General features: G+C 39.1%; 1 protein-coding gene across 4 annotated transcripts in view; it reads left to right on the top strand.

The window, feature by feature from the left end:
- Positions 1–23,495, top strand: part of USH2A (usherin) — a 906,431-nt gene that overhangs the window by 739,037 nt on the left and 143,899 nt on the right. For all 4 annotated transcript variants that reach the window (XM_049868234.1, XM_049868232.1, XM_049868231.1 and 1 more), the window contains one exon: positions 654–811. In XM_049868234.1, the coding sequence (XP_049724191.1) occupies positions 654–811 (158 nt within the window). The remainder of the gene's footprint in view (positions 1–653; positions 812–23,495) is intronic.

Here is a 23,495-nt window from a genome sequence, read left to right as displayed (position 1 = left end):
ACAAAATATATTTTAGATCAACACATGTTTTATTGTAGAGAGTAGAGGTCAATCTAGTTTTATTGTAGAGAGTACAGATCAATTTAGAAACACATTTTTCTAAATAGAATTCCCTGAACTCCGACCCATTTAAAAACAGAAAGTTAACCTGAATTCCCTCCACAAATATTCTTGCACATTCCAAGACTTTCCTGAAACCTTCAAGAAAAGCTGTGAATTACTGATGTTGTTGCTATGTGCCAATGAGTTGATTCTGACTCATAACGACCCTATATGACAGAGTAGACCTGCCCCATTGGGTTTCAAACCTGTAATCTTTATGGGAGCAGATCGCCAGGTCTTTTCTCCCAAGAAGTGGCTGGCAGGGTCGAACCACCAATGTCTGGGTTAGCAGCCACATGCTTAACAATGGTGCCACCAGGGTTAGGGTTAAATATAAAGTCGAGAGGGGCAGAAATAGTGATGGTCTAGAGAGAATACTGTCTTGTGCTGGAAAAACTACGAAGTCTAGCATGAGGTTTCTGGACAGGGAGTAAAGGATTGACGTTTTGCCAGAAATTTAGGACTAAGCAATAGATAGAAAAGCCAGCAATCTTTGTTCAAGACTCTTGTACATTGCCTTATCATAACTCTTTTTTTTTTTTAATGTATAGATATGTTTACAATTTAGAAGCCGAGACAGAAGGTGGCAGCAGTACTAGTGACGATTATGTTGTACAAACACCTGTATGGACACCAGAAGAAATCCATTCTCCCTATAATGTAACAGTACATGGACCTTATTCCATATTTGTAGCTTGGACCCCACCAGGTAAAGAATGAAAACCTCTCTTTCTCTCTCTCTCACTCCCCCTCTGTGTGTGTGTGTGTGTGTGCGTGTGTGTGCGTGAAATATTTTAGAAGAAATTAGAGATAAAGATGGAAATGTGAGTTTAGTAAATCAGAAGGATATTGTCTGTCTCCTGGATAAATACGAGTGTATAAATGCATGAATACACATATACACACCCTTTTCTATCAAAGCAATGCTTTCTTTCGAGTATGAAAAAAAAAAAAAAACTAAACCTGTTGGCGTTGAGTCAATTCTGACTCATAGGGCCCCTATAGGACGGAGTAGAACTGCCCCATAGAGTTTCCGAGGAGCACCTGCTAGACTCAAACGGCCAACCTTTTGGTTAGTAGCTGTAGCTCTTAACCACTGTGCTACCAGGGTTTCCTAAAAATCTGTCTTCTTACGCATATATATCCAAGGCAAGTCATACAGGTTGGAATTACCTTGAACGTTCATTTGCACAGGACTCTAGATTGAATCATTGGCATTGTATCCTTGCCTCTACAGAATATTGTAAAGGAGGAATTTGGAAAGACTATAACCCTCTCTGCCTGTGAACCTTGAGCTGAGACTGGTTATGATAGCTGGATTTTGCCTCTCTAAGCTGTAAAAAAAAAAAAAAAATTTTTTTTTTTAAGCTGTGTAGCCTCCAATGAGCCATTTAGTCAGTGGCGGTTGCTCTTGTTATTTAGTGCATTAGTGTATCTTGATGTAAGTAGATAAAATCCTGATTGTTTAACACTGTGGAGTAAGCATTAGAGTGAAGATACGCTTGCTCTTCTTTTAACATAGGGGCAAATGGAGATTTTGTTTCAGTAAAATTTAAAACTGATTAAGGTGTTAAATGCACTTCAAAAATATGTAGTTTTATTTTTAATATAAGTCAAATGCCTTAGTGTAGTCGATATCATTCCTGTGTATTCCATCTGGTGAAGTCCATATGTATAGTTACTGTTTATGTTGGTGAAAAAAGGTATTTGCAGGGAAGAAGTCATTGGTCTTGCAAAATTCTATCACGTGATCTCTGGCATCGTTCTATCACCAAGGCCATATTTTCCAACTACCAATCTTTCTTGTCTCCAACTTTTGCATTCCAATTACTAGTAATTTTCTGTGCATCCTGATTGCATTTTCAATCAATTTCGGACTGCAGAAGCTGGTAAAAATCTTCAGTTTCTTCATCTTTGGCCTTAGTGTTTGGTGCGTAAATTTGAATAATAGTCGTATTAACTGGTCTTCCTTGTAGGTGTGTGGATATTATCCTATCACTGACACCACTGTGCTTCAGGGGAGAGATCTTGAAATGTTCTTTTTGACGACGAATGCAATGCCACACCGTTTCAAGCTGTCATTCCCGGGATAGTAGACCATATGATTGTTCAATTAACAATGGCCAATACTAGTCCATTTCAGCTGAGTAATGCCTAGGATATTGATCTTTATGCGTTCCATTTCATTTTTGACTATTTCCAATTCTTCTAGATTCATACATCTTAACACTCCAAGTTCTGATTATTAATGGAGGTTTACAGCTGCTTCTTCTCATTTTGAGTCCTGCCACATCAGCAAATGACGATCCCTAAAGCTTGACTCCATCCATGTCATTAAGGTCAACTCTCCTTTGAGGAGGCAGCTCTTCCCCAGCTGTCTTTTGAGTGCCTTCCAAACTGGGGAGGTCATCTTCCAGCACTATATCAGACAATGTTTTGCAGCTATTCATAAGGGTTTCACTGGCTGATTCTTTTCAGAAGTAGACTGCCAGATCCTTCTCCCTAGTCCATCTTAGTCTGAAAGCTCGGCTGCAACCTCTCCACCATGGGTGACCATGCTGATATCTGAATATTGGTGGCATAGCTTCCAGCATCACAGTGACACACTGTGTGGATCATAACAAATTATGGATAACATTTGGAAGAATGGGAGTTCCAGAACACTTAATTCTGCTCATGAGGAAACTTTACATAGACCAAGAGGCAGTTGTTTGGACAGAACAAGGGGATACTGATTGGTTTAAAGTCAGGAAAGGTGTGCACCGGGGTTGTATCCTTTCACCATACCTATTCAATCTATCTGCTGAGCAGATAATCCGAAAAGCTGGACTACATGAAGAACAGGGCATCAGGATTGGAAGAAGACTCATTAACAACCTGCATTATGTAGGTGACACAACTTTGCTTGCTGAAAGTAAAGAGGAATTAAAGCACTTACTAGTGAAGATCAAAGACCAGAGCCTTCAGTATGAATTACACCTCAACATAAAGAAAACAAAAATCCTCACAACTGGACCAATGAGCAACATCATGATAAGCAGAGAAAAGATTGAAGTTGTCAAGGATTTCGTTTTACTTGGATCCACAATCAACACCCATGGAAGCAGCAGCCAAGAAATCAAAAGATGCATTGAATTGGGCAAATTGGCTGCAAAGGACCTCTTTAAAGTGTTGAAAAGCAAAGATGTCACTTTGAAGACTAAGGTGCCCCTGACCCAAGCCATGTGCATTCAAAAGCTGGACAATAAATAAGGAAGACTGAAGAAGAATTGATGCCTGATAACGTGTCCAATGTATGTAAGATGCAGTCTCACCATCCTTGCTTCTAAGGAGCATTCTGGGTGTACTTCTTCTAAGACAGATTTGTTCGTTCTTTTGGCAGTCCATCGTATATTCAATCTTCTTCGCCAACACCACAATTCAAAGGCATCAACTCTTCTTCGGTCTTTCTTATTCATTGTCCAGCTTTCACATGCATATGATGCGATTGAAAATACCATGGCTTGGGTCAGGCGCACCTTAGTCTTCAAGTTGACATCTTTGCTCTTCAACACTTTGAAGAGGTCCTTTGCAGCAGATTTACCCAATGCAATGCGTCTTTTGATTTCTTGACTGCTGCTTCCCTGGCTGTTGATTGTGGATCCAAGTAAAATGAAATCCTTGACAACTTCAATCTTTCCTCCGTTTATCATGATGTTGCTCCTTGGTCTAGTTGTGAGGATTTTTATTTTCCTTATGTTGAGGTGCAGTCCATACTGAAGGCTGTGGTCTTTGATCTTCATTAGTAAGTGCTTCAAGTCCTCTTCACTTTCACAAGCAAGGTTGTGTCATCTACATAATGCAGGTTGTTAATGAGTCTTCCTTCAATCTTGATGCCCCGTTCTTCTTCATATAGTCCAGCTTCTCATATTATTTGTTCTGCATACAGATTAAATAGGTATGGTGAAAGAATACAACCCTGGCGCACACCTTTTCTGACTTTAAACCAATCAGTATCCCCTTGTTCTGTCCAAACAACTGCCTCTTGATCTATGTAAAGTTTCCTCATGAGCACAATTAAGTGTTCTGGAATTCCCATTCTTCACAGTGTTATCCATACTTTGTTATGATCCACACAGTCGAATGCCTTTGCATAATCAATAAAACACAGGTAAACATCCTTCTGGCATTCTCTGCTTTCAGCCAGGATCCATCTGACATCAGCAATGATATCTCTGGCTCCATGTCCTCTTCTGAAATCGGCCTGAATTTCTGGCAGTTCCCTTTCGATGTTCTGCTGCAGCTGTTTTTGAATGATCTTCAGCAGAATTTTGCTTGCGTGTGATATTAATGACATTGTTCTATAATTTCCACATTGGGTTGGGTCACCTTTCTTGGGAATTGGCATAAATATGGATCTGTTCCAGTCAGTTGGCCAGGAAGCTGTCTTCCATATTTCTTGGCATAGACGAGTGAGCACCTGCATCGTTGCATCTGTTTGTTGAAACATCTCAATTTATACTCCATCAATTCCTGGAGCCTTGTTTTTCACCAATGCCTTCAGAGGAGCTTGGACTTCCTCCTTCAGTACCATCAGTTCCTGATCATATGCCACCTCTTGAAATGGTTGAATATCGACTAATTCTTTTTGGTATAATGACTCTGTGTATTCCTTCCATCTTCTTTTGATGCTTCCTGCATCATTTAATATTTTCCACACGGAATCCTTCACTATTGCAACTTGAGGCTTGAATTTTGTAAGTAAAGTTTAAGTTGCTTTAAGAGGTTAAATATAAATGACTCTATTCACCTTTATTTAAAAAAATACAACATATTAAATTAGACAAGCAGAAAGGAATAATGAATAGTTCTAGAATGTATCATAAAGTGCTATAATTCTTATCTAAGGTTTAGGTACATAGGTATTCTTGAACTCTGTTCTTAATTTCAATGGGGGAAAACACAACACTTGTTTTCCTGGAAAACAGACAAACTCACGTCCCTCCTTGCAGTCGATTTCTACTTCCATGAAATAATATTGCTGTCTTGCAACCTTTTAGCATATTTCTCCGTGATAGTTTTCTAACACTACTGTGGATTTGCTCAAGGAAGTAAAATGAGGCTAGATACAGCCAGTCTGAGATGAGACTCAGTCTACTGATCAAATATGTCCCAGATTCACACCAGGACCTTCTACAATCCACACCCTCAAAGAACAATGAGCAAAAGTCCAGGATGATAAGCAAAGTTGGTGATTTCCTAACCATGCAACCAGGAAGTCCAATGGTTTATCAAATCATCTGTTATTTTGATATTTACATACACATAAATTGCATTTTCTAATCCAAAGACTTTACCCTCAGTGCAGATTTGAAAACATCTTTTTCTTAAGGCAACCAAAGTAAGATGAAAAGAGAAAACCAAGATTGATATCCCAGTATTGTCACTTATGAGCTGACCTTAGACAAGTCAGCTTCTCTCTCTGGGCCTCAGTTTTCTCCATCTGTAACGAGGAGATAATGATAGTACCTACAAGTAGAGTAGTTTTCAAGATTAAAGGAGGTAATTTAAATAATTGGCATACATTACCTGATTCTGTGTAATATCCTATAGATAGAGATTATTATTTCTAGAGAGCCTATTTTGCCTTGCATTATTTATTCATTTTTAAATGTATTTGTGCCAACATTTGCTAGGGTCTCTGTAGGATGGGGTTAGCAAATTTTCAAGACTTCTTTCAAATGTTTCAATATTTTGTTTTTTCTTTTTTAATTCAACATCATATTTTATGTTTAATGTTTCCATGTAGAAAAGGACCATTGTAGAGTGAAACACAATTTTTGCTTGCTATATATAACCTTAACTCTTGCCTACCTCAGGCTTTGTAGAGCTTTGTCATTCTAGTCCAGCCTAGGGGATATTGTGGAAATGCTTTACACACTAACTCTGACCATTTAACCAATGGTTAATAAATCTATAATATCCAGGCCTGTCAATCTTTTACTTTCAGATGCACAAAATCCATTACAGAGACCCTGTAATATATGGAAAGATTAAAATCTTAAATTAAACTTTTTTCCTCGTGCCTAGAAGGATTTTGAACTCAGTAAAGAGGCAGGTGATTTTGAGTTGTGTATAATCTTCAGTTGATTTTATTGGAAAATACCTCATGCTGAGTTTTGATTTGGATAGTAAAAATATTTTTCTATTCCTGAATAGTCACAAGTATATATTTTAAACAGAAAGAAGGCAAACTTGTTATAAGCGGAGGTGGTTTATTTACTTACATCCAAGAGCTTTCTAGGTATACACCATATTTCATTAATATTACAGAATGATTACACCATGAGCAGAGTCAAATAATGTGCTGAACAGTCCATATTTATGCTTCCCAAACCTGAGCAAGCTTTAAGAATCAACTGGTAAGCTTGTGCCAAGACAGATTCTCAAGCCTGAATTTACCGATCCGGAGTCTCACGGGATGTAGTCAAGGAATCTAGATCTTTTTTAAAACTCCCCAGATGACTTTGAAGCACTACCAAGTTTAGTAACCTTGGATCTCACAGATCAAGAAAAGTGGTTAATTATAATAATTGTCTGAAAAGATAAGTCAAACCAGTTTCACTTGAATGTCTAAAGCCAGTATAGTTGATATACTAACTGTAATTTGTTTTGTGGTCAGCATGACATTAGGCAGGGAAGTTACGGGGAGAAAAAAAAAAAGTCTATGTAAGCATTGACCCCTGTATGGAAACAGAAAAATTACCTAGGTAATTAACTGGGTTTGTAATTTTCAAATTATTGTTTCATTGCCGCCTTTGGATTGTCATAGTACATGTTTAGACACACTTCTAGTTAAAAGGAGCGAGGTCTAGAGAATATATGACAATATCCAGGGGTAAGAGTAACTATGATAATGTATATATCATGTACAGGTAATATCATACATCTCAGAGATATTGCGGGTTCAGTTCCAGACTACCACAATAAAATGAATATCACAACGAAACAAGTCACACAAATTTTTTGGTTTCTCAGTGCTTACACTGTACTGTAGTCTGTTAAGTGTGCAATAGCATTATGTTTAGAAAAACTAATATACATACCTTAATTAAAAAATGCCTTGTTGCTAAAAAATGCTAACCATCATCTGAGCCTTCAGCAAGTCATTATCTTTTGCTGGTGGAGGGTCTTGCCTGGGCGTTGATGGCTGCTGACTGATCAGGGTGGTGGTTACTGAAGGCTTGGGTGGCTGTGGCAATTTCTTAAAATAAGACAACAATGAAGTCTGCCACATCAATTGACATTCCTTTCACAAAAGCTTTCTCTCTCTGCAGCATACAATGCTGTTTGGTAGCATTTTACCCACAGTAGGACTTTTTTCAATATTGAAGTCAGTTCTCTCAAGCCCTGGCACTGCTTTATCAACTAAGTTTATGTGATATTCTAAATAATGTGTAGTCATTTCAACAATGTTCACAGCATCTTCACCAGGAGTAGACTCCATCTCAAGAAACCAATTTCTTTGTTCATCCGTAAGAAGCAACTCCTCACCCGTTAAAGTTTTATCATTAGATTGCAGCAATTCAGTCACATCTTCAGGCTCCACTTCTAATTCTAGTTCTCTTGCCATTTCTACCACATCTGCAGTTACTTCCTCCACTGACATCTTGAACCCCTCAGTCATCAGTGAGGTTGGAATCAACTTCTTCCAAACTCCTATTAATGTTGATGTTTTGACCTTCTCCCATGAATTGCAAATGTTCTTAATGGCATCTGGAATGGTGAATCCTTTCCAGAAGGTTTTCAATTTACTCTGCTCAGATCCACCAGAGGAATCACTATGTACAGCAGCTTTAGCCTTACAAAATGTATTTCTTAGATAATAAGATGTTGAAAGTTGAAATTACTCCTTGATTCAGAGGCTGCAGAATGGATGTTGTGTTAGCAGGCATGAAAACAACATCAATCTCCTTGAATGTCTCCATCAGAGGTCTTGGGTAACCAAGTGCATTGTCAATAAGCAGTAATATTTGGAAAGGAATCTTTTTTCTGAGCAGTAGGTCTCAACAGTGGGCTTAAAATATTCAGTAAACCATATTGTTAACAGACATGCTGTCATCCAGGCTTTGTTATTCCATTTATAGAGCACAGGCAGAGTAGATTTAGCATAACTCATAAGGGCTCAAGGATTTTCTGAATGGTAAATGAGCGTTGGCTTCAACTTAAAGTTACCAGCTGCATTAGCGCCTAACAAAACAGTCAGCCTGTCCTTTGCAGTTTTGAATTTAGGCATTGACTCCTCCTCTCTAGCTATGAAAGTCCAAGATGAGATCTTTCAATATAAGGCTATTTTTCTACACTAAAAATCTGTTGTTAGAGCCCTAACTGACCCACAACAGGGAACTAAGGGCTGAAGCTCCCCCCAGACCACCTAGCCTCTTGCCTTAGGGGTCTCAGGAGGGTGACACCTACCAATCAGTAGAGGTACTTGCCTTGAGGGCCTAAGGTACAGCTGCAGTGCCCTCCCACCAAGGTGCTATAGGAATAGAGACACACCTACCTCACTGACACTTGGGGGAAGCCTGTCAGCATCCTGCCCCCCGGAGGGTGAACCCCAGCTGCTAATAGAATCTGGTGCACACAACTATCACCACTACTTCTCGAGGTGGATAGGTGTTAGGGTGCAGCACACACTTGATGACACAAAATCAGATTCTACTCAATAATAGTGAATAGACTCAGGCATATATATCTGGCAACAGCCCAAACCAGCTGGTAATGGGTCATAAGTAAGTCAAGGGCTGCAACAAACAAGACAGCACAATCTAGTAGCCCATCCACGTATATTGAAAGAAAACAAAACAAGATACGACTCAGTGAGCAATTATAGAATAAACCACTACTATATCTTAGAGATGGCTCGGAGACAGCAGTCGATATCAAACCACATAAAGAAGCAGACCATGACAGCGTCTACAACCCCCCAAACAAAAGAATCAAAATCTTTCCCAAATGAAGATACAATCCTGGATGTGACTGAATTGCTGAATATAAAAAACTAATTTACAGAATGCTTCAAGACATCAGAAACGAAATAAGGCAAACTGCAGAAAAAGCCAAGGAACACACTGATAAAACTGTTGAAGAACTCAAAAAGATTATTCAAGAACATAGTGGAAAAATTAATAAGTTGCAAGAATCCATAGAGAGACAACATGTAGAAATCCAAAAGATTAACAATAAAATTACAGAATTAGACAACACAATAGGAAGTCAGAGGAGCAGACTCGAGCAATTAGAATGCAGACTGGGACATCTGGAGGACCAGAGAATCAACACCAACATAGCTGAAAAAAAAATCAGATAAAAGAATTAAAAAAAATGAAGAAACCCTAAGTATCATGTGGGACTCTATCAAGAAGGATAACTTGCGTGTGATTGGAGTCCCAGAACAGGGAGGGAGGACAGAAAACACAGGGAAAATAGTTGAAGATCTCCTGACAGAAAACTTCCCTGACATCATGAAAGACGAAAGGATATCTATCCAAGACGCTCATCGAACCCCATTTAAGACTGATCCAAAAAGAAAAACACCAAGACATATTAGCATCAAACTCACCAAAACCAAAGATAAAGAGAAAATTTTAAAAGCAGCCAGGGAGAAAAGAAAGGTCTCCTTCAAGGGAGAATCAATAAGAATAAGTTCAGACTACTCACCATGCAGGCAAGAAGGCAATGGGATAACATATACAGAGCACTGAAGGAGAAAAACTGCCAGCCAAGGATCATATATCCAGCAAAACTCTCTCTGAAATACGAAGGCAAAATTAAGATATTTACAGATAAACACAAGTTTAGAGAATTTGCAAAAACCAAACCAAAGCTACAAAAAATACTAAAGGATATTGTTGGGTCAGAAAACCAATGATATCAGATACCAGCACAACACAAGGTCACAAAACAGAACATCCGGATATCAACTCAAATAGGGAAATCACAAAAACAAATTAAGATTAATTAAAAAAAAAAATGCTCATAACAGGGAATCATGGAAGTCAATATGTAAAAGATCACAATAATCAAAAAGAGGGACTAAATACAGGTGGCATAGAACTGCCATATGGAAAGTGATACAAGGCGATATAGAACAATACAAGTTAGGTTTTTACTTAGAAAAATAGGGGTAAATAATAAGGTAACCACAAAGAGGTATAACAACTCCAGAACTCAAGATAAAAGCCAAGAAAAACGTAACGACTCAACAAACATAAAGTCAAACACTACGAAAATGAGGATCTCACAATTTGCTAAGAAAAACGTCTCAGCACAAAAAAGTATGTGGAAAAATGAAATTGTCAACAACACACATAAAAAGGCATCAAAATGACAACACTAAAAACTTATTTATCTATAATTACGTTGAATGTAAATGGACTAAATGCACCAATAAAGAGACAGAGAGTCTCGGACTGGATAAAGAAACAGGGTCCGTCTATATGCTGCCTACAAGAGACCCACCTTAGACTTAGAGACACAAACAAACTAAAACTCAAAGGATGGAAAAAAAATATATCAAGCAAACAATAAGCAAAAAAGAAGAGAAGTAGCAATATTAATTTCTGACAAAATAGACTTTAGACTTAAATCTACCACAAAGGATAAAGAAGGACACTACATAATGATAAATGGGACAATTGATCAGGAAGACATAGTCATATTAAATATTTATGCACCCAATGACAGGGCTGCAAGATACATAAATCAAATTTTAACAGAATTGAAAAGCGAGATAGACACCTCCACGATTATAGTAGGAGACTTCAGCACACCACTTTCGGAGAAGGACAGGACATCCAGTAAGAAGCTCAATAGAGACACGGAAGACCTACTTACAACAATCAACCAACTTGACCTCATTGACTTATACAGAACTCTCCACCCAACTGCTGCAAAGTATACTTTTTTTTCTAGTGCACATGGAACATTCTCTAGAATAGACCACATATTAGGTCATAAAACAAACCTTTGCAGAGTCCAAAACATCGAAATATTACAAAGCATCTTCTCAGACCACAAGGCAATAAAACTAGAAATCAATAACAGAAAAACTAGGGAAAAGAAATCAAATACTTGGAAACTGAACAATACCCTCCTGAAAAAAGACTGGGTTATAGAAGACATCAAGGAGGGAATAAGGAAATTCATAGAATGCAACGAGAATGAAAATACTTCCTATCAAAACCTCTGGGACACAGCAAAAGCAGTGCTCAGAGGCCAATTTATATCGATAAATGCACACATACAAAAAGAAGAACGAGCCAAAAGCAGAGAACTGTCCCTACAACTTGAACAAATAGAAAGTGAGCAACAAAAGAACCCATCAGGCACCAGAAGAAAACAAATAATAAAAATTAGAGCTGAACTAAATGAATTAGAGAACAGAAAAACAATTGAAAGAATTAACAAAGCCAAAAGCTGGTTCTTTGAAAAAATTAACAAAATTGATAAACCATTGGCTAGACTGACTAAAGAAATACAGGAAAGGAAACAAATAACCCGAATAAGAAACGAGAAGGACCACATCACAACAGAACCAAATGAAATTAAAAGAATCATTTCAGATTACTATGAAAAATTGTACTCTAACAAATTTGTAAACCTAGAAGAAATGGATGAATTCTTGGAAAAACACTACCTACCTAAACTAACACATTCAGAAGTAGAACAACTAAATAGGCCCATAACAAAAAAAGAGATTGAAACGGTAATCAAAAAACTTCCAACAAAAAAAAGCCCTGGCCCGGACAGCTTCACTGCAGAGTTCTACCAAACTTTGAGAGAAGAGTTAACACCACTACTACTAAAGGTATTTCAAAGCATAGAAAATGACGGAATACTACCCAACTCATTCTATGAAGCCACCATCTCCCTGATACCAAAACCAGGTAAAGACATTACAAAAAAAGAAAATTACAGACCTATATCCCTCATGAACATAGATGCAAAAATCCTCAACAAAATTCTAGCCAATAGAATCCAACAACACATCAAAAAAATAATTCACCATGATCAAGTGGGATTTATACCAGGTATGCAAGGCTGGTTTAATGTTAGAAATACCATTAATGTAATCCACCACATAAATAAAACAAAAGATAAAAACCACATGATCTTATCAATTGATGCAGAAAAGGCATTTGACAAAGTCCAACACCCATTCATGATAAAAACTCTCACCAAAATAGGAATTGAAGGAAAATTCCTCAACATAATAAAGGGCATCTATGCAAAGCCAACAGCCAATATCACTCTAAATGGAGAGAGCCTGAAAGCATTTCCCTTGAGAACGGGAACCAGACAAGGATGCCCTTTATCACCACTCTTATTCAACATCGTGCTAGAAGTCCTAGCCAGGGCAATTAGGCTAGACAAAGAAATAAAGGGCATCCGGATTGGCAAGGAGGAAGTAAAATTGTCTCTGTTTGCAGATGACATGATCTTATACACAGAAAACCCTAAGGAATCCTCAAGAAAACTACTGAAACTAATAGAAGAGTTTGGCAGAGTCTCAGGTTATAAAACAAACATGCAAAAATCACTTGGATTCCTCTACATCAACAAAAAGAACATCGAAGAGGAAATAACCAAATCAATACCATTCACAGTAGCTCCCAAAAAGATAAGATACTTAGGAATAAATCTTACCAAGGATGTAAAAGAACTATACAAAGAAAACTACAAAGCTCTACTACAAGAAATTAAAAAGGACATACTCAAGTGGAAAAACATACCTTGCTCATGGATAGGAAGATCTAACATAGTAAAAATGTCTATTCTACCAAAAGCCATCTATACATATAATGCACTTCCAATCCAAATTCCAATGTCATATTTTAAGGGGATAGAGAAACAAATCACCAATTTCATATGGAAGGGAAAGAAGCCCCGGATAAGCAAAGCATTACTGAAAAAGAAGAAGAAAGTGGGAGGCCTCACTCTACCTGATTTCAGAAGTTATTATACAGCCACAGTAGTCAAAACAGCCTGGTACTGGTACAACAACAGGCACATAGACCAATGGAACAGAATTGAGAACCCAGATATAAATCCATCCACGTATGAGCAGCTGATATTTGACAAAGGACCAGTGTCAGTTAATTGGGGAAAAGATAGTCTTTTTAACAAATGGTGCTGGCATAACTGGATATCCATTTGCAAAAGAATGAAACAGGACCCATACCTCACACCATGCACAAAAACTAACTCCAAGTGGATCAAAGACCTAAACATAAAGACTAAAATGATAAAGATCATGGAAGAAAAAATAGGGACAACCCTAGGAGCCCTAATACAAGGCATAAACAGAATACAAAACATTACCAAAAATGATGAAGAGAAACCCGATAACTGGGAGCTCCTAAAAATCAAACACCTATGCTCATCTAAAGACTTCACCAAAAGAGTAAAAAGACCACCTACAGACTGGGAAAGAATTTTCAGCTATGACATCTCCGACCAGCGCCTGATCTCTAAAATCTACATGATTCTGTCAAAACTCAACCACAAAAAGACAAACAACCCAATCAAGAAGTGGGCAAAGGATATGAACACACACTTCACTAAAGAAGATATTCAGGCAGCAAGAAAATGCTCTCGATCATTAGCCATTAGAGAAATGCAGATTAAAACCACGATGAGATTCCATCTCACTCCAACAAGGCTGGCATTAATCCAAAAAACACAAAATAAATGTTGGAGAGGCTGCGGAGAGATTGGAACTCTTATACCCTGCTGGTGGGAATGTAAAATGGTACAACCACTTTGGAAATCTATCTTGCGTTATCTTAAACAGTTAGAAATAGAACCACCATACAACCCAGAAATCCCACTCCTTGGAATATACCCTAGAGAAACAAGAGCCTTCACACAAACAGATATATGCACACCCATGTTTATTGCAGCTGTGTTTACAATAGCAAAAAGCTGGAAGCAACCAAGGTGTCCATCAACGGATGAATGGGTAAATAAATTGTGGTATATTCATACAATGGAATACTACGCATCGATAAAGAACAGTGACGAATCTGTGAAACATTTCATAACATGGAGGAACCTGGAAGGCATTATGCTGAACGAAATCAGTCAGAGGCAAAAGGACAAATATTGTATAAGACCACTATTATAAGATCTTGAGAAATAGTATAAACTGAGAAGAACACATACTTTTGTGGTTATGAGGGGGGGAGGGAGGGAGGGCAGGAGAGGGTTTTTTACTGATTAATTAGGTGATAAGAACTGCTTTAGGTGAAGGGAAGGACAACACTCAATACAAGGAAGGTCAGCTCAACTGGACTGGACTGGACCAAAAGCAAAGAAGTTTCCGGGATAAAATGAATGCTTCAAAGGTCAGCGGAGCAAGGGCGGGGGTTTGGGAACCACGGTTTAAGGGGACTTCTAAGTCAATTGGCAAAATAATTCTATTATGAAAACATTCTGCATCCCACTTTGAAATGTGCCGTCTGGGGTCTTAAAAGCTAACAAGCGGCCATCTAAAAAAAAATCTAAGATGCATCAATTGGTCTCAACCCACCTGGAGCAAAGGAGAATGAAGAACACCAAGGCCACACGACAACTAAGAGCCCAAGAGACAGAGAGGGCCTTATGAACCAGAGACCTACATTATCCTGAGACTAGAAGAACTAGTTGGTGCCCGGCCACAATCGATGACTGCCCTCACAGGGAGCACAATAGAGAACCCCAGAGGGAGCAGGAGAGCAGTGGGATGCAGACCCCAAATTCTCATAAAAAGACCATACTTAATGGTCTGGATGTGACTAGAGGAATCCCGGCGGTCATGGTCCGCAAACCTTCTGTCGGCACAGGACAGGAACCATCCCTGAAGACAACTCATCAGACATGGAAGGGAATGGACAGTGGGTGGGAGAGAGATGCTGATGAAGAGTGAGCTAATTATATCAGGTGGACACTTGAGACTGTGTTGGCGTCTCCTGTCTGGAGGCGGGATGGGAGGATAGAGAGAGTTGGAAGCTGGCAAAATCGTCACGAAAGGAGAGACTGGAAGGGCTGACTCAATAGGGGGAGAGCAAGTGGGAGTAAGGAGTAAGATGTATATTAACTTATATGTGACAGAGTGACTTGATTTGTAAACGTTCACTTGAAGCTCAATAAAAGTTAATAAAAAAAAAAAAAAGAATAGTGAATAGACTCAGGCATATATATCTGGCAACAGACCAATATGAGACTAAATGGGCACACCAGCCCAGGGGCAAGGGCAAGAAGCCAGGAGGGGACAGGAAAGCTGGTAATGGGGAACCCAAGGTCAAGAAAGGGAGAGTGTTGGCGTGCCGTGGTGTTGGCAACCAATGTCAGAAAACAATATGTATGTTAATTGTTTAATGAGAATCCAGTTCACCTTCATCTGAAGTACAATAAAAAAAAAAATCTGTTGTGTAGTGCAGCCCTTCATCGATTACCTCAGCTAGACCTTCTGGGTAACTTGCTGCAGCTTCTGCTTCAGCGCTTGCTGTGTCACCTTGCACTTTTATGTTATGGGGAGGGCTTCTTTCCTTAAGCTTCAGGAGCCAGCTTCTGCTAGCTTCCAACTTTTCTTCTGCAGCTTCCTCACCTCTTTCAGCCTTCATAGAATTGAAGACAATGAGGGCCTGGCTCTGGGTTACGCTTTGGTGTAAGGGAATGTTGGGACTGGTTTGATCGTCTATCCAGACCACTACAACTTTCCCCATATCAGCAGTAAGGCTGTTTCGCTTTCTTATCATTCAGGTGTTCACTGGAGTAGCACTTTTAATTTCCTTCCAGAACTTTTCCTTTGCATTCGCAGTTTGGCTAAATGTTTGGCGCAACAGGCCCTGCTTTTGGCTTGTCTTGGCTTTGGACATAACTTCCTTGCTAAGAATCACTTCTAGCTTTTGATTTAAGGTGAGAGACGTGCAACTCTTCCTTTCACTTGAACACTTAGAGGCCATTATAGGGTTATTAATTGGCATAATTTTAATATTATAGAACAATATCATTAATATCACACACAAGCATCATTCAAAAATAGCTGCAGCAGTGTATTGACAGGGAACTGCCAGAAATTCAGGCTGGTTTCAGAAGAGGACGTGGAACCAGGGATATCACTGCTGATGTCAGATGAATCCTGGCTAAAAGCAGAGAATACCAGAAGGATGTTTACCTGTGTTTTATTGACTAAGCAAAGGCATTCGACTGTGTGCATCAAAACAAATTATGGATAACGTTGCGAAGAATGGGAATTCCAGAACACTTAATTGTGCTCATGAGGAATCTTTACATAGATCAAGAGGCAGTTGTTTGGACAGAACGAGGGGATGCTGATTGGTTTAAAGTCAGGAAAGGTGTGCGCAAGGGTTGTATTCTTTCACCATACCTATTCAATCTGTATGCTGAGCAAATAATCTGAGAACCTGGACTATATGAAGAAGAACAGGGCATCAGGATTGGAGGAAGACTCATTAATAACCTGCATTATGCAGATGACACAACCTTGCTTCCTGAAAGTAAAGAGGACTTGAAGCACTTACTAATGAAGATCAAAGACCACAACCTTCAGTATGGATTGCACCTCAACATAAAGAAAACAAAAATCCTCACAACTGGACCAATAAGCAGCATCATGATAAACGGAGGAAAGATTGAAGTTGTCAAGGATTTCATTTTACTCGGATCCACAATCAACAGCCATGGAAGCAGCAGTCAAGAAATCAAAAGACGCATTGCATTGGGCAAATCTGCTGCAAAGTACCTCTTTAAGGTGTTGAAGAGCAAAGGTGTCACCTTGAAGACTAAGGTGCGCCTGACCCAAGCCATGGTATTTTCAATTGCATCATATGCATGTGAAAGCTGGACAATGAATAAGGAAGACCGAAGAAGAATTGGTGCCTTTGAATTGTGGTGTTGGCGAAGAATATTGAATATACCTTGGACTGCCAAAAGAACGAAGAAATCTGTCTTGGAAGAAGTACAGCCAGAATGCTTCTTAGAGGCAAGGATGGAGAGACTGCATCTTACATACTTTGGACATGTTGTCAGGAGGGATCAGTCTCCGGAAAAGGACATCCTGCTTGGCAGAGTACGGGGTCAGCAGAAAAGAGGAAGACCCTCAACGAGGTGAATTGACACAGTGGCTGCAACAATGAGCTCAAGCATAACAATGGTTGTAAGAACAGCTCAGGACCGGGCAGTGTTTCGTTCTGTTGTGCATATGGTCACTATAAGTCAGAGCTGACTCGACAGCACCTGACAATAACAACAATTTTAATATTGTTGAGACTCTGGGAGGCCCGAGGAGAGAGAAGGAGGATAAGAAGAGGATTAAGTTCACCGCCTTATATGTGGCTCCCCAAAACAATTACAATAGTAACATGAAAGATCACATATCACTGATCATCATAACAGCTATAGTAATAATGAAAAAGTTTGAAATATTGTGAGAATTACCAAAACATGAGAGAGACACAAGGTGAGCACGTGCTGTTGGAAAAATGGCACCAGTGGACTTGCTTGACACAGGGTTACACAAACCTTCCGTTTGTAAAAAACACTATATCTGTGAGGCACAAAATGAGGTATGCCTGTACATACATTCATATTACTTGTTGTATGTGCCAAGCACACTGATAAGCATTTTCCCTGCTATGTACCCTAGGAAACAGGTAATATTATCACCCCCATATTAAGATAAGAAATTTGAACATTGAAGACATAATATAATATGCTCAAGGTCACGCAGCAAAGCCAGAGTTCAAACTCTGGTCTGCCCTCGACTACTGCCTTTTAAGGGTTATTCCTTCCTATATTTGGCCTAACTCTTAAATCCAAATCAAACTTCTTTTTATTGCTCAAGATGTCTCAGATTTATGATGGAACAACTATGGTTTTTTGAAATAGTAGCCCAAAAGTCCAAAAACAGAGGTCAAACCCCTTGCCATCAAGTCAATTCTGACTCACAGTGGCCCTATATGACAGAGTAGAATTGCTCCACAGGGTTTCCAAGGCTGTAATCTTTCTGGGAAAAGACTGCCACATCTTTCTCCCACGGAGCAGCTGGTGGGTTCCAACTGCCTAGCACTTAACCACTGTGCCACCAGGGCTCCTAAAATAGAGGTAGGGGTTGGCAAAACCAAATGATCCTGGGAGAATAATGTCTCGGTGGGCATGTCAAGACCAGAAGAATTCATTGTGGAAAATGGCAAGCCCCTGAAGGGAAAATATCCCCTGGCAATATTTATCACCTGGGGCATGAAAGAACTAGTAACCAGATAGCTTTATTTACTGATCCAAAAGTCCTGAGGAAATAAGACATGAGTTAGCAAAATTCCCAGTGCAGGAAGATTTTAATTAGCTGGGGGAAATATAGTCATTTCTCAAATATCTAAAAGAGGTTATCAAAGACTATTTTAAATTATTGGTAGACATACCTTCCAAGTAAATCTTGGTTGACTTTACTACATTATTACTTGATATGTGTTAGTAGTAATATTATCAAAACTCTTCAAACTCTAGAAAATCAGAATTTCTACTCTTCTGTGTATCATTTATACCTCCAAATCGAGTGATACAAAAACAAGATATCCTTATGAAATGTTTGCTGAATTAATGGAAAAACAAGATAGTGAGTGTTTAAAAAATTTACCACTCAAAGACTCTATGTTGTCTTACGGATGCATGTTTTCTCACTTCTTTCAGAAAATTAGGCATTCGTTCCTATGTGTTATGGACCCCACCACTTAACTGCCCTGTGGTTTTAGACAAGTCGCAGAATGTCTCTGAACTTCAAGTTTCTCATCTATAAACCAAACCAAACCAAGCCCACTACTGTCGAGTCAATTCCAATTCATAGCAACACTATAGGACAGAGCAGAACTGCCCCATAGGGTTTCCAAGGCTGTAATCTTTAAGGAAGCGTGAGGCAGAGCCCCCACAGTGCTGTATTCTTTCCCTGGCTTCCTCCCCTGAGGTGTTGTATTGAAAAATCATTTCCTTTGCTGCCCCCACACCCCAGCTTTGCACTGAATCTTGCTTTTGCTTGGAGGTTATGTGTAAACCCCATTGAGCCTGCGTAGTATGATTAAGAATGGTGCTGATGTATCTTCCCCGACCATAAGGCCATAAAAGTGGAAATCAATAACAGGAAAAGAAATCAAACACTTGGAAACTGAACAATACCCTGCTCAAAAAAGACTGGATTGTAGAAGACATTAAGGATGGAATAAAGAAATTCATAGAATCCAATGAGAATGAAAACACTTCCTATCAGAACCTTTGGGACACAGCAAAAGCAGTGTTCAGAGGCCAATTTATATCAATAAATGCACACACCCAAAAAGAAGAAAGGGCCAAAATCAAAGAACTATCCCTACAACTTGAACAAATAGAAAGAGAGCAACAAAAGAAACCCACAGGCACCAGAAGAAAGCAAATAATAAAAATTAGAGCTGAACTAAGTGAAATAGAAAACAGAAAAACAATTGAAAGAATTAACAAGACCAACAGCTGTTTTTTTGGAAAAAATCAACAAAATTGATAAACCACTGGCCAAATTGACAAAAGAAAAACAGGAGAGGAAGCAAATAACCCGAATAAGAAATGAGATGGGCGATATTACAACAGACCCAATTGAAATTAAAAGAATCATATCAGATTACTATGAAAAATTGTACTCTAACAAATTTGAAAACCTAGAAGAAGTGGATGAATTCCTAGAAGCACACTACCTACCTAAACTAATGCAAACAGAGGTAGCACAGCTAAATAGACCCATAACAAAAGAAGACATTGAAAACGTAATCAAAAAACTCCCAACAAAAAAAAAGCCCTGGCCCAGACGGCTTCACTGCAGAGTTCTACCAAACTTTCAGAGAAGAGTTAACACCACTACTACTAAAGGTATTTCAGAGCATAGAAGAGGATGGAATACTGCCAAACTCATTCTATGAAGCCACCATATCCCTGATACCAAAGCCAGGTAAAGACACCACAAGAAAAGAAAATTATAGACCTATATCCCTCATGAATGTAGATGCAAAAATCCTCAACAAAATTCTAGCCAACAGAATTCAACAACATATCAAAAAAGTAATTCACCATGACCAAGTGGGATTCATACCAGATATGCAGGGATGGTTCAACATTGGAAAAACGATTAATGTAATCCGCCATATAAATGAAACAAAAGATAAGAATCACATGATTTTATCAATTGATGCAGAAAAGACGTTTGACAAAGTTCAACACCCATTCATGACAAAAACTCTCAGCAAAATAGGAATAGAAGGAAAATTCCTCAACATAATAAAGGGCATTTATACAAAGCCAACACCCAACATGACCCTAAATGGAGAGTCTGGAAGCATTCCCATTGAGATCGGGAACCAGACAAGGATGCCCTTTATCACCATTCTTATTCAACATTGTGCTGGAAGTCCTAGCCAAAGCAATTAGACTAGATAAATAAAGGGCATCCAGACTGGCAAGGAAGGAGTAAGTAAAAGTATCTCTGTTTGCAGATGACATGATCTTATACACTGAAAACCCTAAAGAATCCTCAAGAAAAACTACTGAGTAAAAAGACTACCTACAGACTGGGAAAAAGTTTTTAGCTATGACATTTCCGATCAGTGTCCGATGTCTAAAATCTACATGATACTGCAAAAACTCAACTACAAAAAGACAAATAACCCTATTAAAAAATGGGCAAAAGATATGAATGGACACTTCACTAAAGAAGACATTTAGGTAGCTATCAGATACATGAGGAAATGTTCGCGATCATTAGCCATTAGAGAAATGCAGATCAAAACTACAATGAAACTCACTCCAACAAGGCTGGCATTAATCCAAAAAACACAAAATAATAAATGTTGGAGAGACTGTGGAGAGACTGGAACACTTCTACACTGCTGGTGGGAATGTCAAATGGTACAACCACTTTGGGATCGATTTGGTGCTTCCTTAAAAATCTAGAAATAGAACTACCATACAATCCAGCAATCCCACTCCTCGGAATATATCCTAGAGAAATAAGAGCCTTTACACGAACAGATATACGCACACCCATGTTTATTGTAGCACTGCTTACAATAGCAAAAACATGGAAACAACCAAGGTGCCCATCAACAGATGAATGGATAAATAAATTATGGTATATTCACACAATGGAATACTACACATCGATAAAGAACAGTGAGGAATCTGTGAAACATTTCATAACATGGAGGAACCTGGAAGGCATTATGCGGAGTGAAATTAGTCAGTTGCAAAAGGACAAATATTGTATAAGACCTCTATTATAAGAACTCGAGAAATAGTTTAAACTGAGAAGAAAACATTCTTTTGTGGTTACGAAAGGAGGGAGGGTGGGAGAGTGGGAGAGGGGTATTCACTAATTAGTTGGAGAGAAAGACAACACACAATACAGGGGAGGTCAGCACAACTGGACTAAACCAAAAGCAAAGATGTTTCCTGAATAAACTGAATGCTTCCAAGGCCAGTGTAGCAAGGGCAGGGGTCTGGGGACCATGATTTCAGGGGACATCTAAATCAATTGGCATAATAAAATCTATTACGAAAACATTCTGCATCCCACCTTGAAGAGTGGTGTCTGGGGTCTTAAATGGTAGCAAGCAGCCATCTAAGAGGCATCAATTGGTCTCAACCCACCTGGATCAAAGGAGAATGAAGAACACCAAGGACATAAGGTAATTACGAGCTCGAGAGACAGAAAGGGCCACATAAACCAGAGACTACATCATCCTGAGACCAGAAGAACTAGATGGTGCCTGGCTACAACCGATGACTGCCCTGACAGGGAACACAACAGAGGACCCCTGAGGGACCAGACTTAGTGGTCTGACTGAGATTAGAAGGACCCCAGTGGTCATGGCCCCCAGACCTTCTGTTGGCCCAGGACAGGAACCATTCCTGAAGCCAACTCTTCAGACATGGATTGGACTGGACAATGGGTTGGAGAGGGATGCTGGTGAGGAGTGAGCTTCTTGGATCAGGTGGACACTTGAGACTATGTTGGCATCTCCTGCCTGGAGGGGAGATGAGAGGGTAGAGGGGGTTAGAAGCTGGCGAAATGGACATGAAAAGAGAGAGTGGAGGGAGAGAGCGGGCTGTCTCATTAGAGGGAAGAGTAATTGGGAGTGTGTAGCAAGGTGTATATAAGTTTTTATGTGAGAGACTGACTTGATTTGTAAACTTTCAGTTAAAGCACAATAAAAAAAAAAAAAAAAAAAGAACGGTGCTGATGTAACTTGAATGAACTCCTTACTTGTAAACCCCTTTAAAAGTAACTTACCTGCCCGGCCTTGGTAAGCAGTATTGGCAGCAGTAGCTCCGACTGACTCCATTGCCTTGTACAACAAAATAAAGGTGCCTTTCCTGTTCTCCCACCTCGGTCTCTCATTTCACGCCAAGTAAGAACCGGGGTTTCTACCTGGTAACAAGCAGACTACCATGTATTTCTCCCACAGAGGAGCTGGTGAGTTCAGACTGCAGAGCACTTAACCACTGTGCCATCAGTGCTCCTTTCATCTGTAAAAGGGAATATTAAATGCTTACCTTGCATTGTTATTATGTGAAGTAAATGAGATAATATGGTAAAACATTTCGTGGAAACTAGATAGATGCTGGGTATGATTATTCAATCTGCATGCAGTATAAACCAGGTTCATTTATTCCTAGACATTCCTCCTTGCTTGTTTGGAGCTCCAGCTCGAAACCTTGGGTCAACACTTGCACATTCACTTTAAAGAGAGCAAAAGATATATGTTACCTTAATGAATGAAAAATCACAGGAAATGAAGGAGCAAATAGTTAAGGAACGTAAATAGTTTACTCAGAATAAGAGTGGAGATAGATATCCCTGCTGTTTGAGAATCCAAACATTCAAAATTATCTAAACTCTGAAGATAATAATGAGCCTTTCTAATTTATCAAGGTGATGACTATATTTTGAACTATCTTATAGCCCTTAATCATGTTCTAATTAACATTGCCGCTGCATTCAGCACACACATTTTCTCACTAAGGATTGTGAGTTAGTTAGGTTTAATGCATAATATTGAATGCTGGTGCTTTTTCTTTCACCTCTGTCTCTTACTCCATTAAAGAAAAGAATCGACAACAATTCTTCCACTGAAAAATCATTTTAATTAATATTGCTGAGGAACATAAATGCTTTCTGTTAGTCAAGTTTTGATAAGAGAGTAGCTAGCCACAATATGGCCCATCTGTAGACATTAGGGAGCCCTGGTGGCCCAGTGATTAAGAGCTCAGCATCTAACCAAAAGTTTGGCAGTTCAAATCCACCAGCCTCTCCTTGGAAACCCTATGGAGTAGCTCTA

The sequence above is a fragment of the Elephas maximus genome, chromosome 24 (assembly GCF_024166365.1).
Source record: "Elephas maximus indicus isolate mEleMax1 chromosome 24, mEleMax1 primary haplotype, whole genome shotgun sequence".
NCBI classification, from domain to species: Eukaryota; Metazoa; Chordata; class Mammalia; order Proboscidea; family Elephantidae; genus Elephas; species Elephas maximus.
Note: the sequence above shows the minus strand (reverse complement) of the source record. Positions and strands in the feature narration are given on the sequence as shown.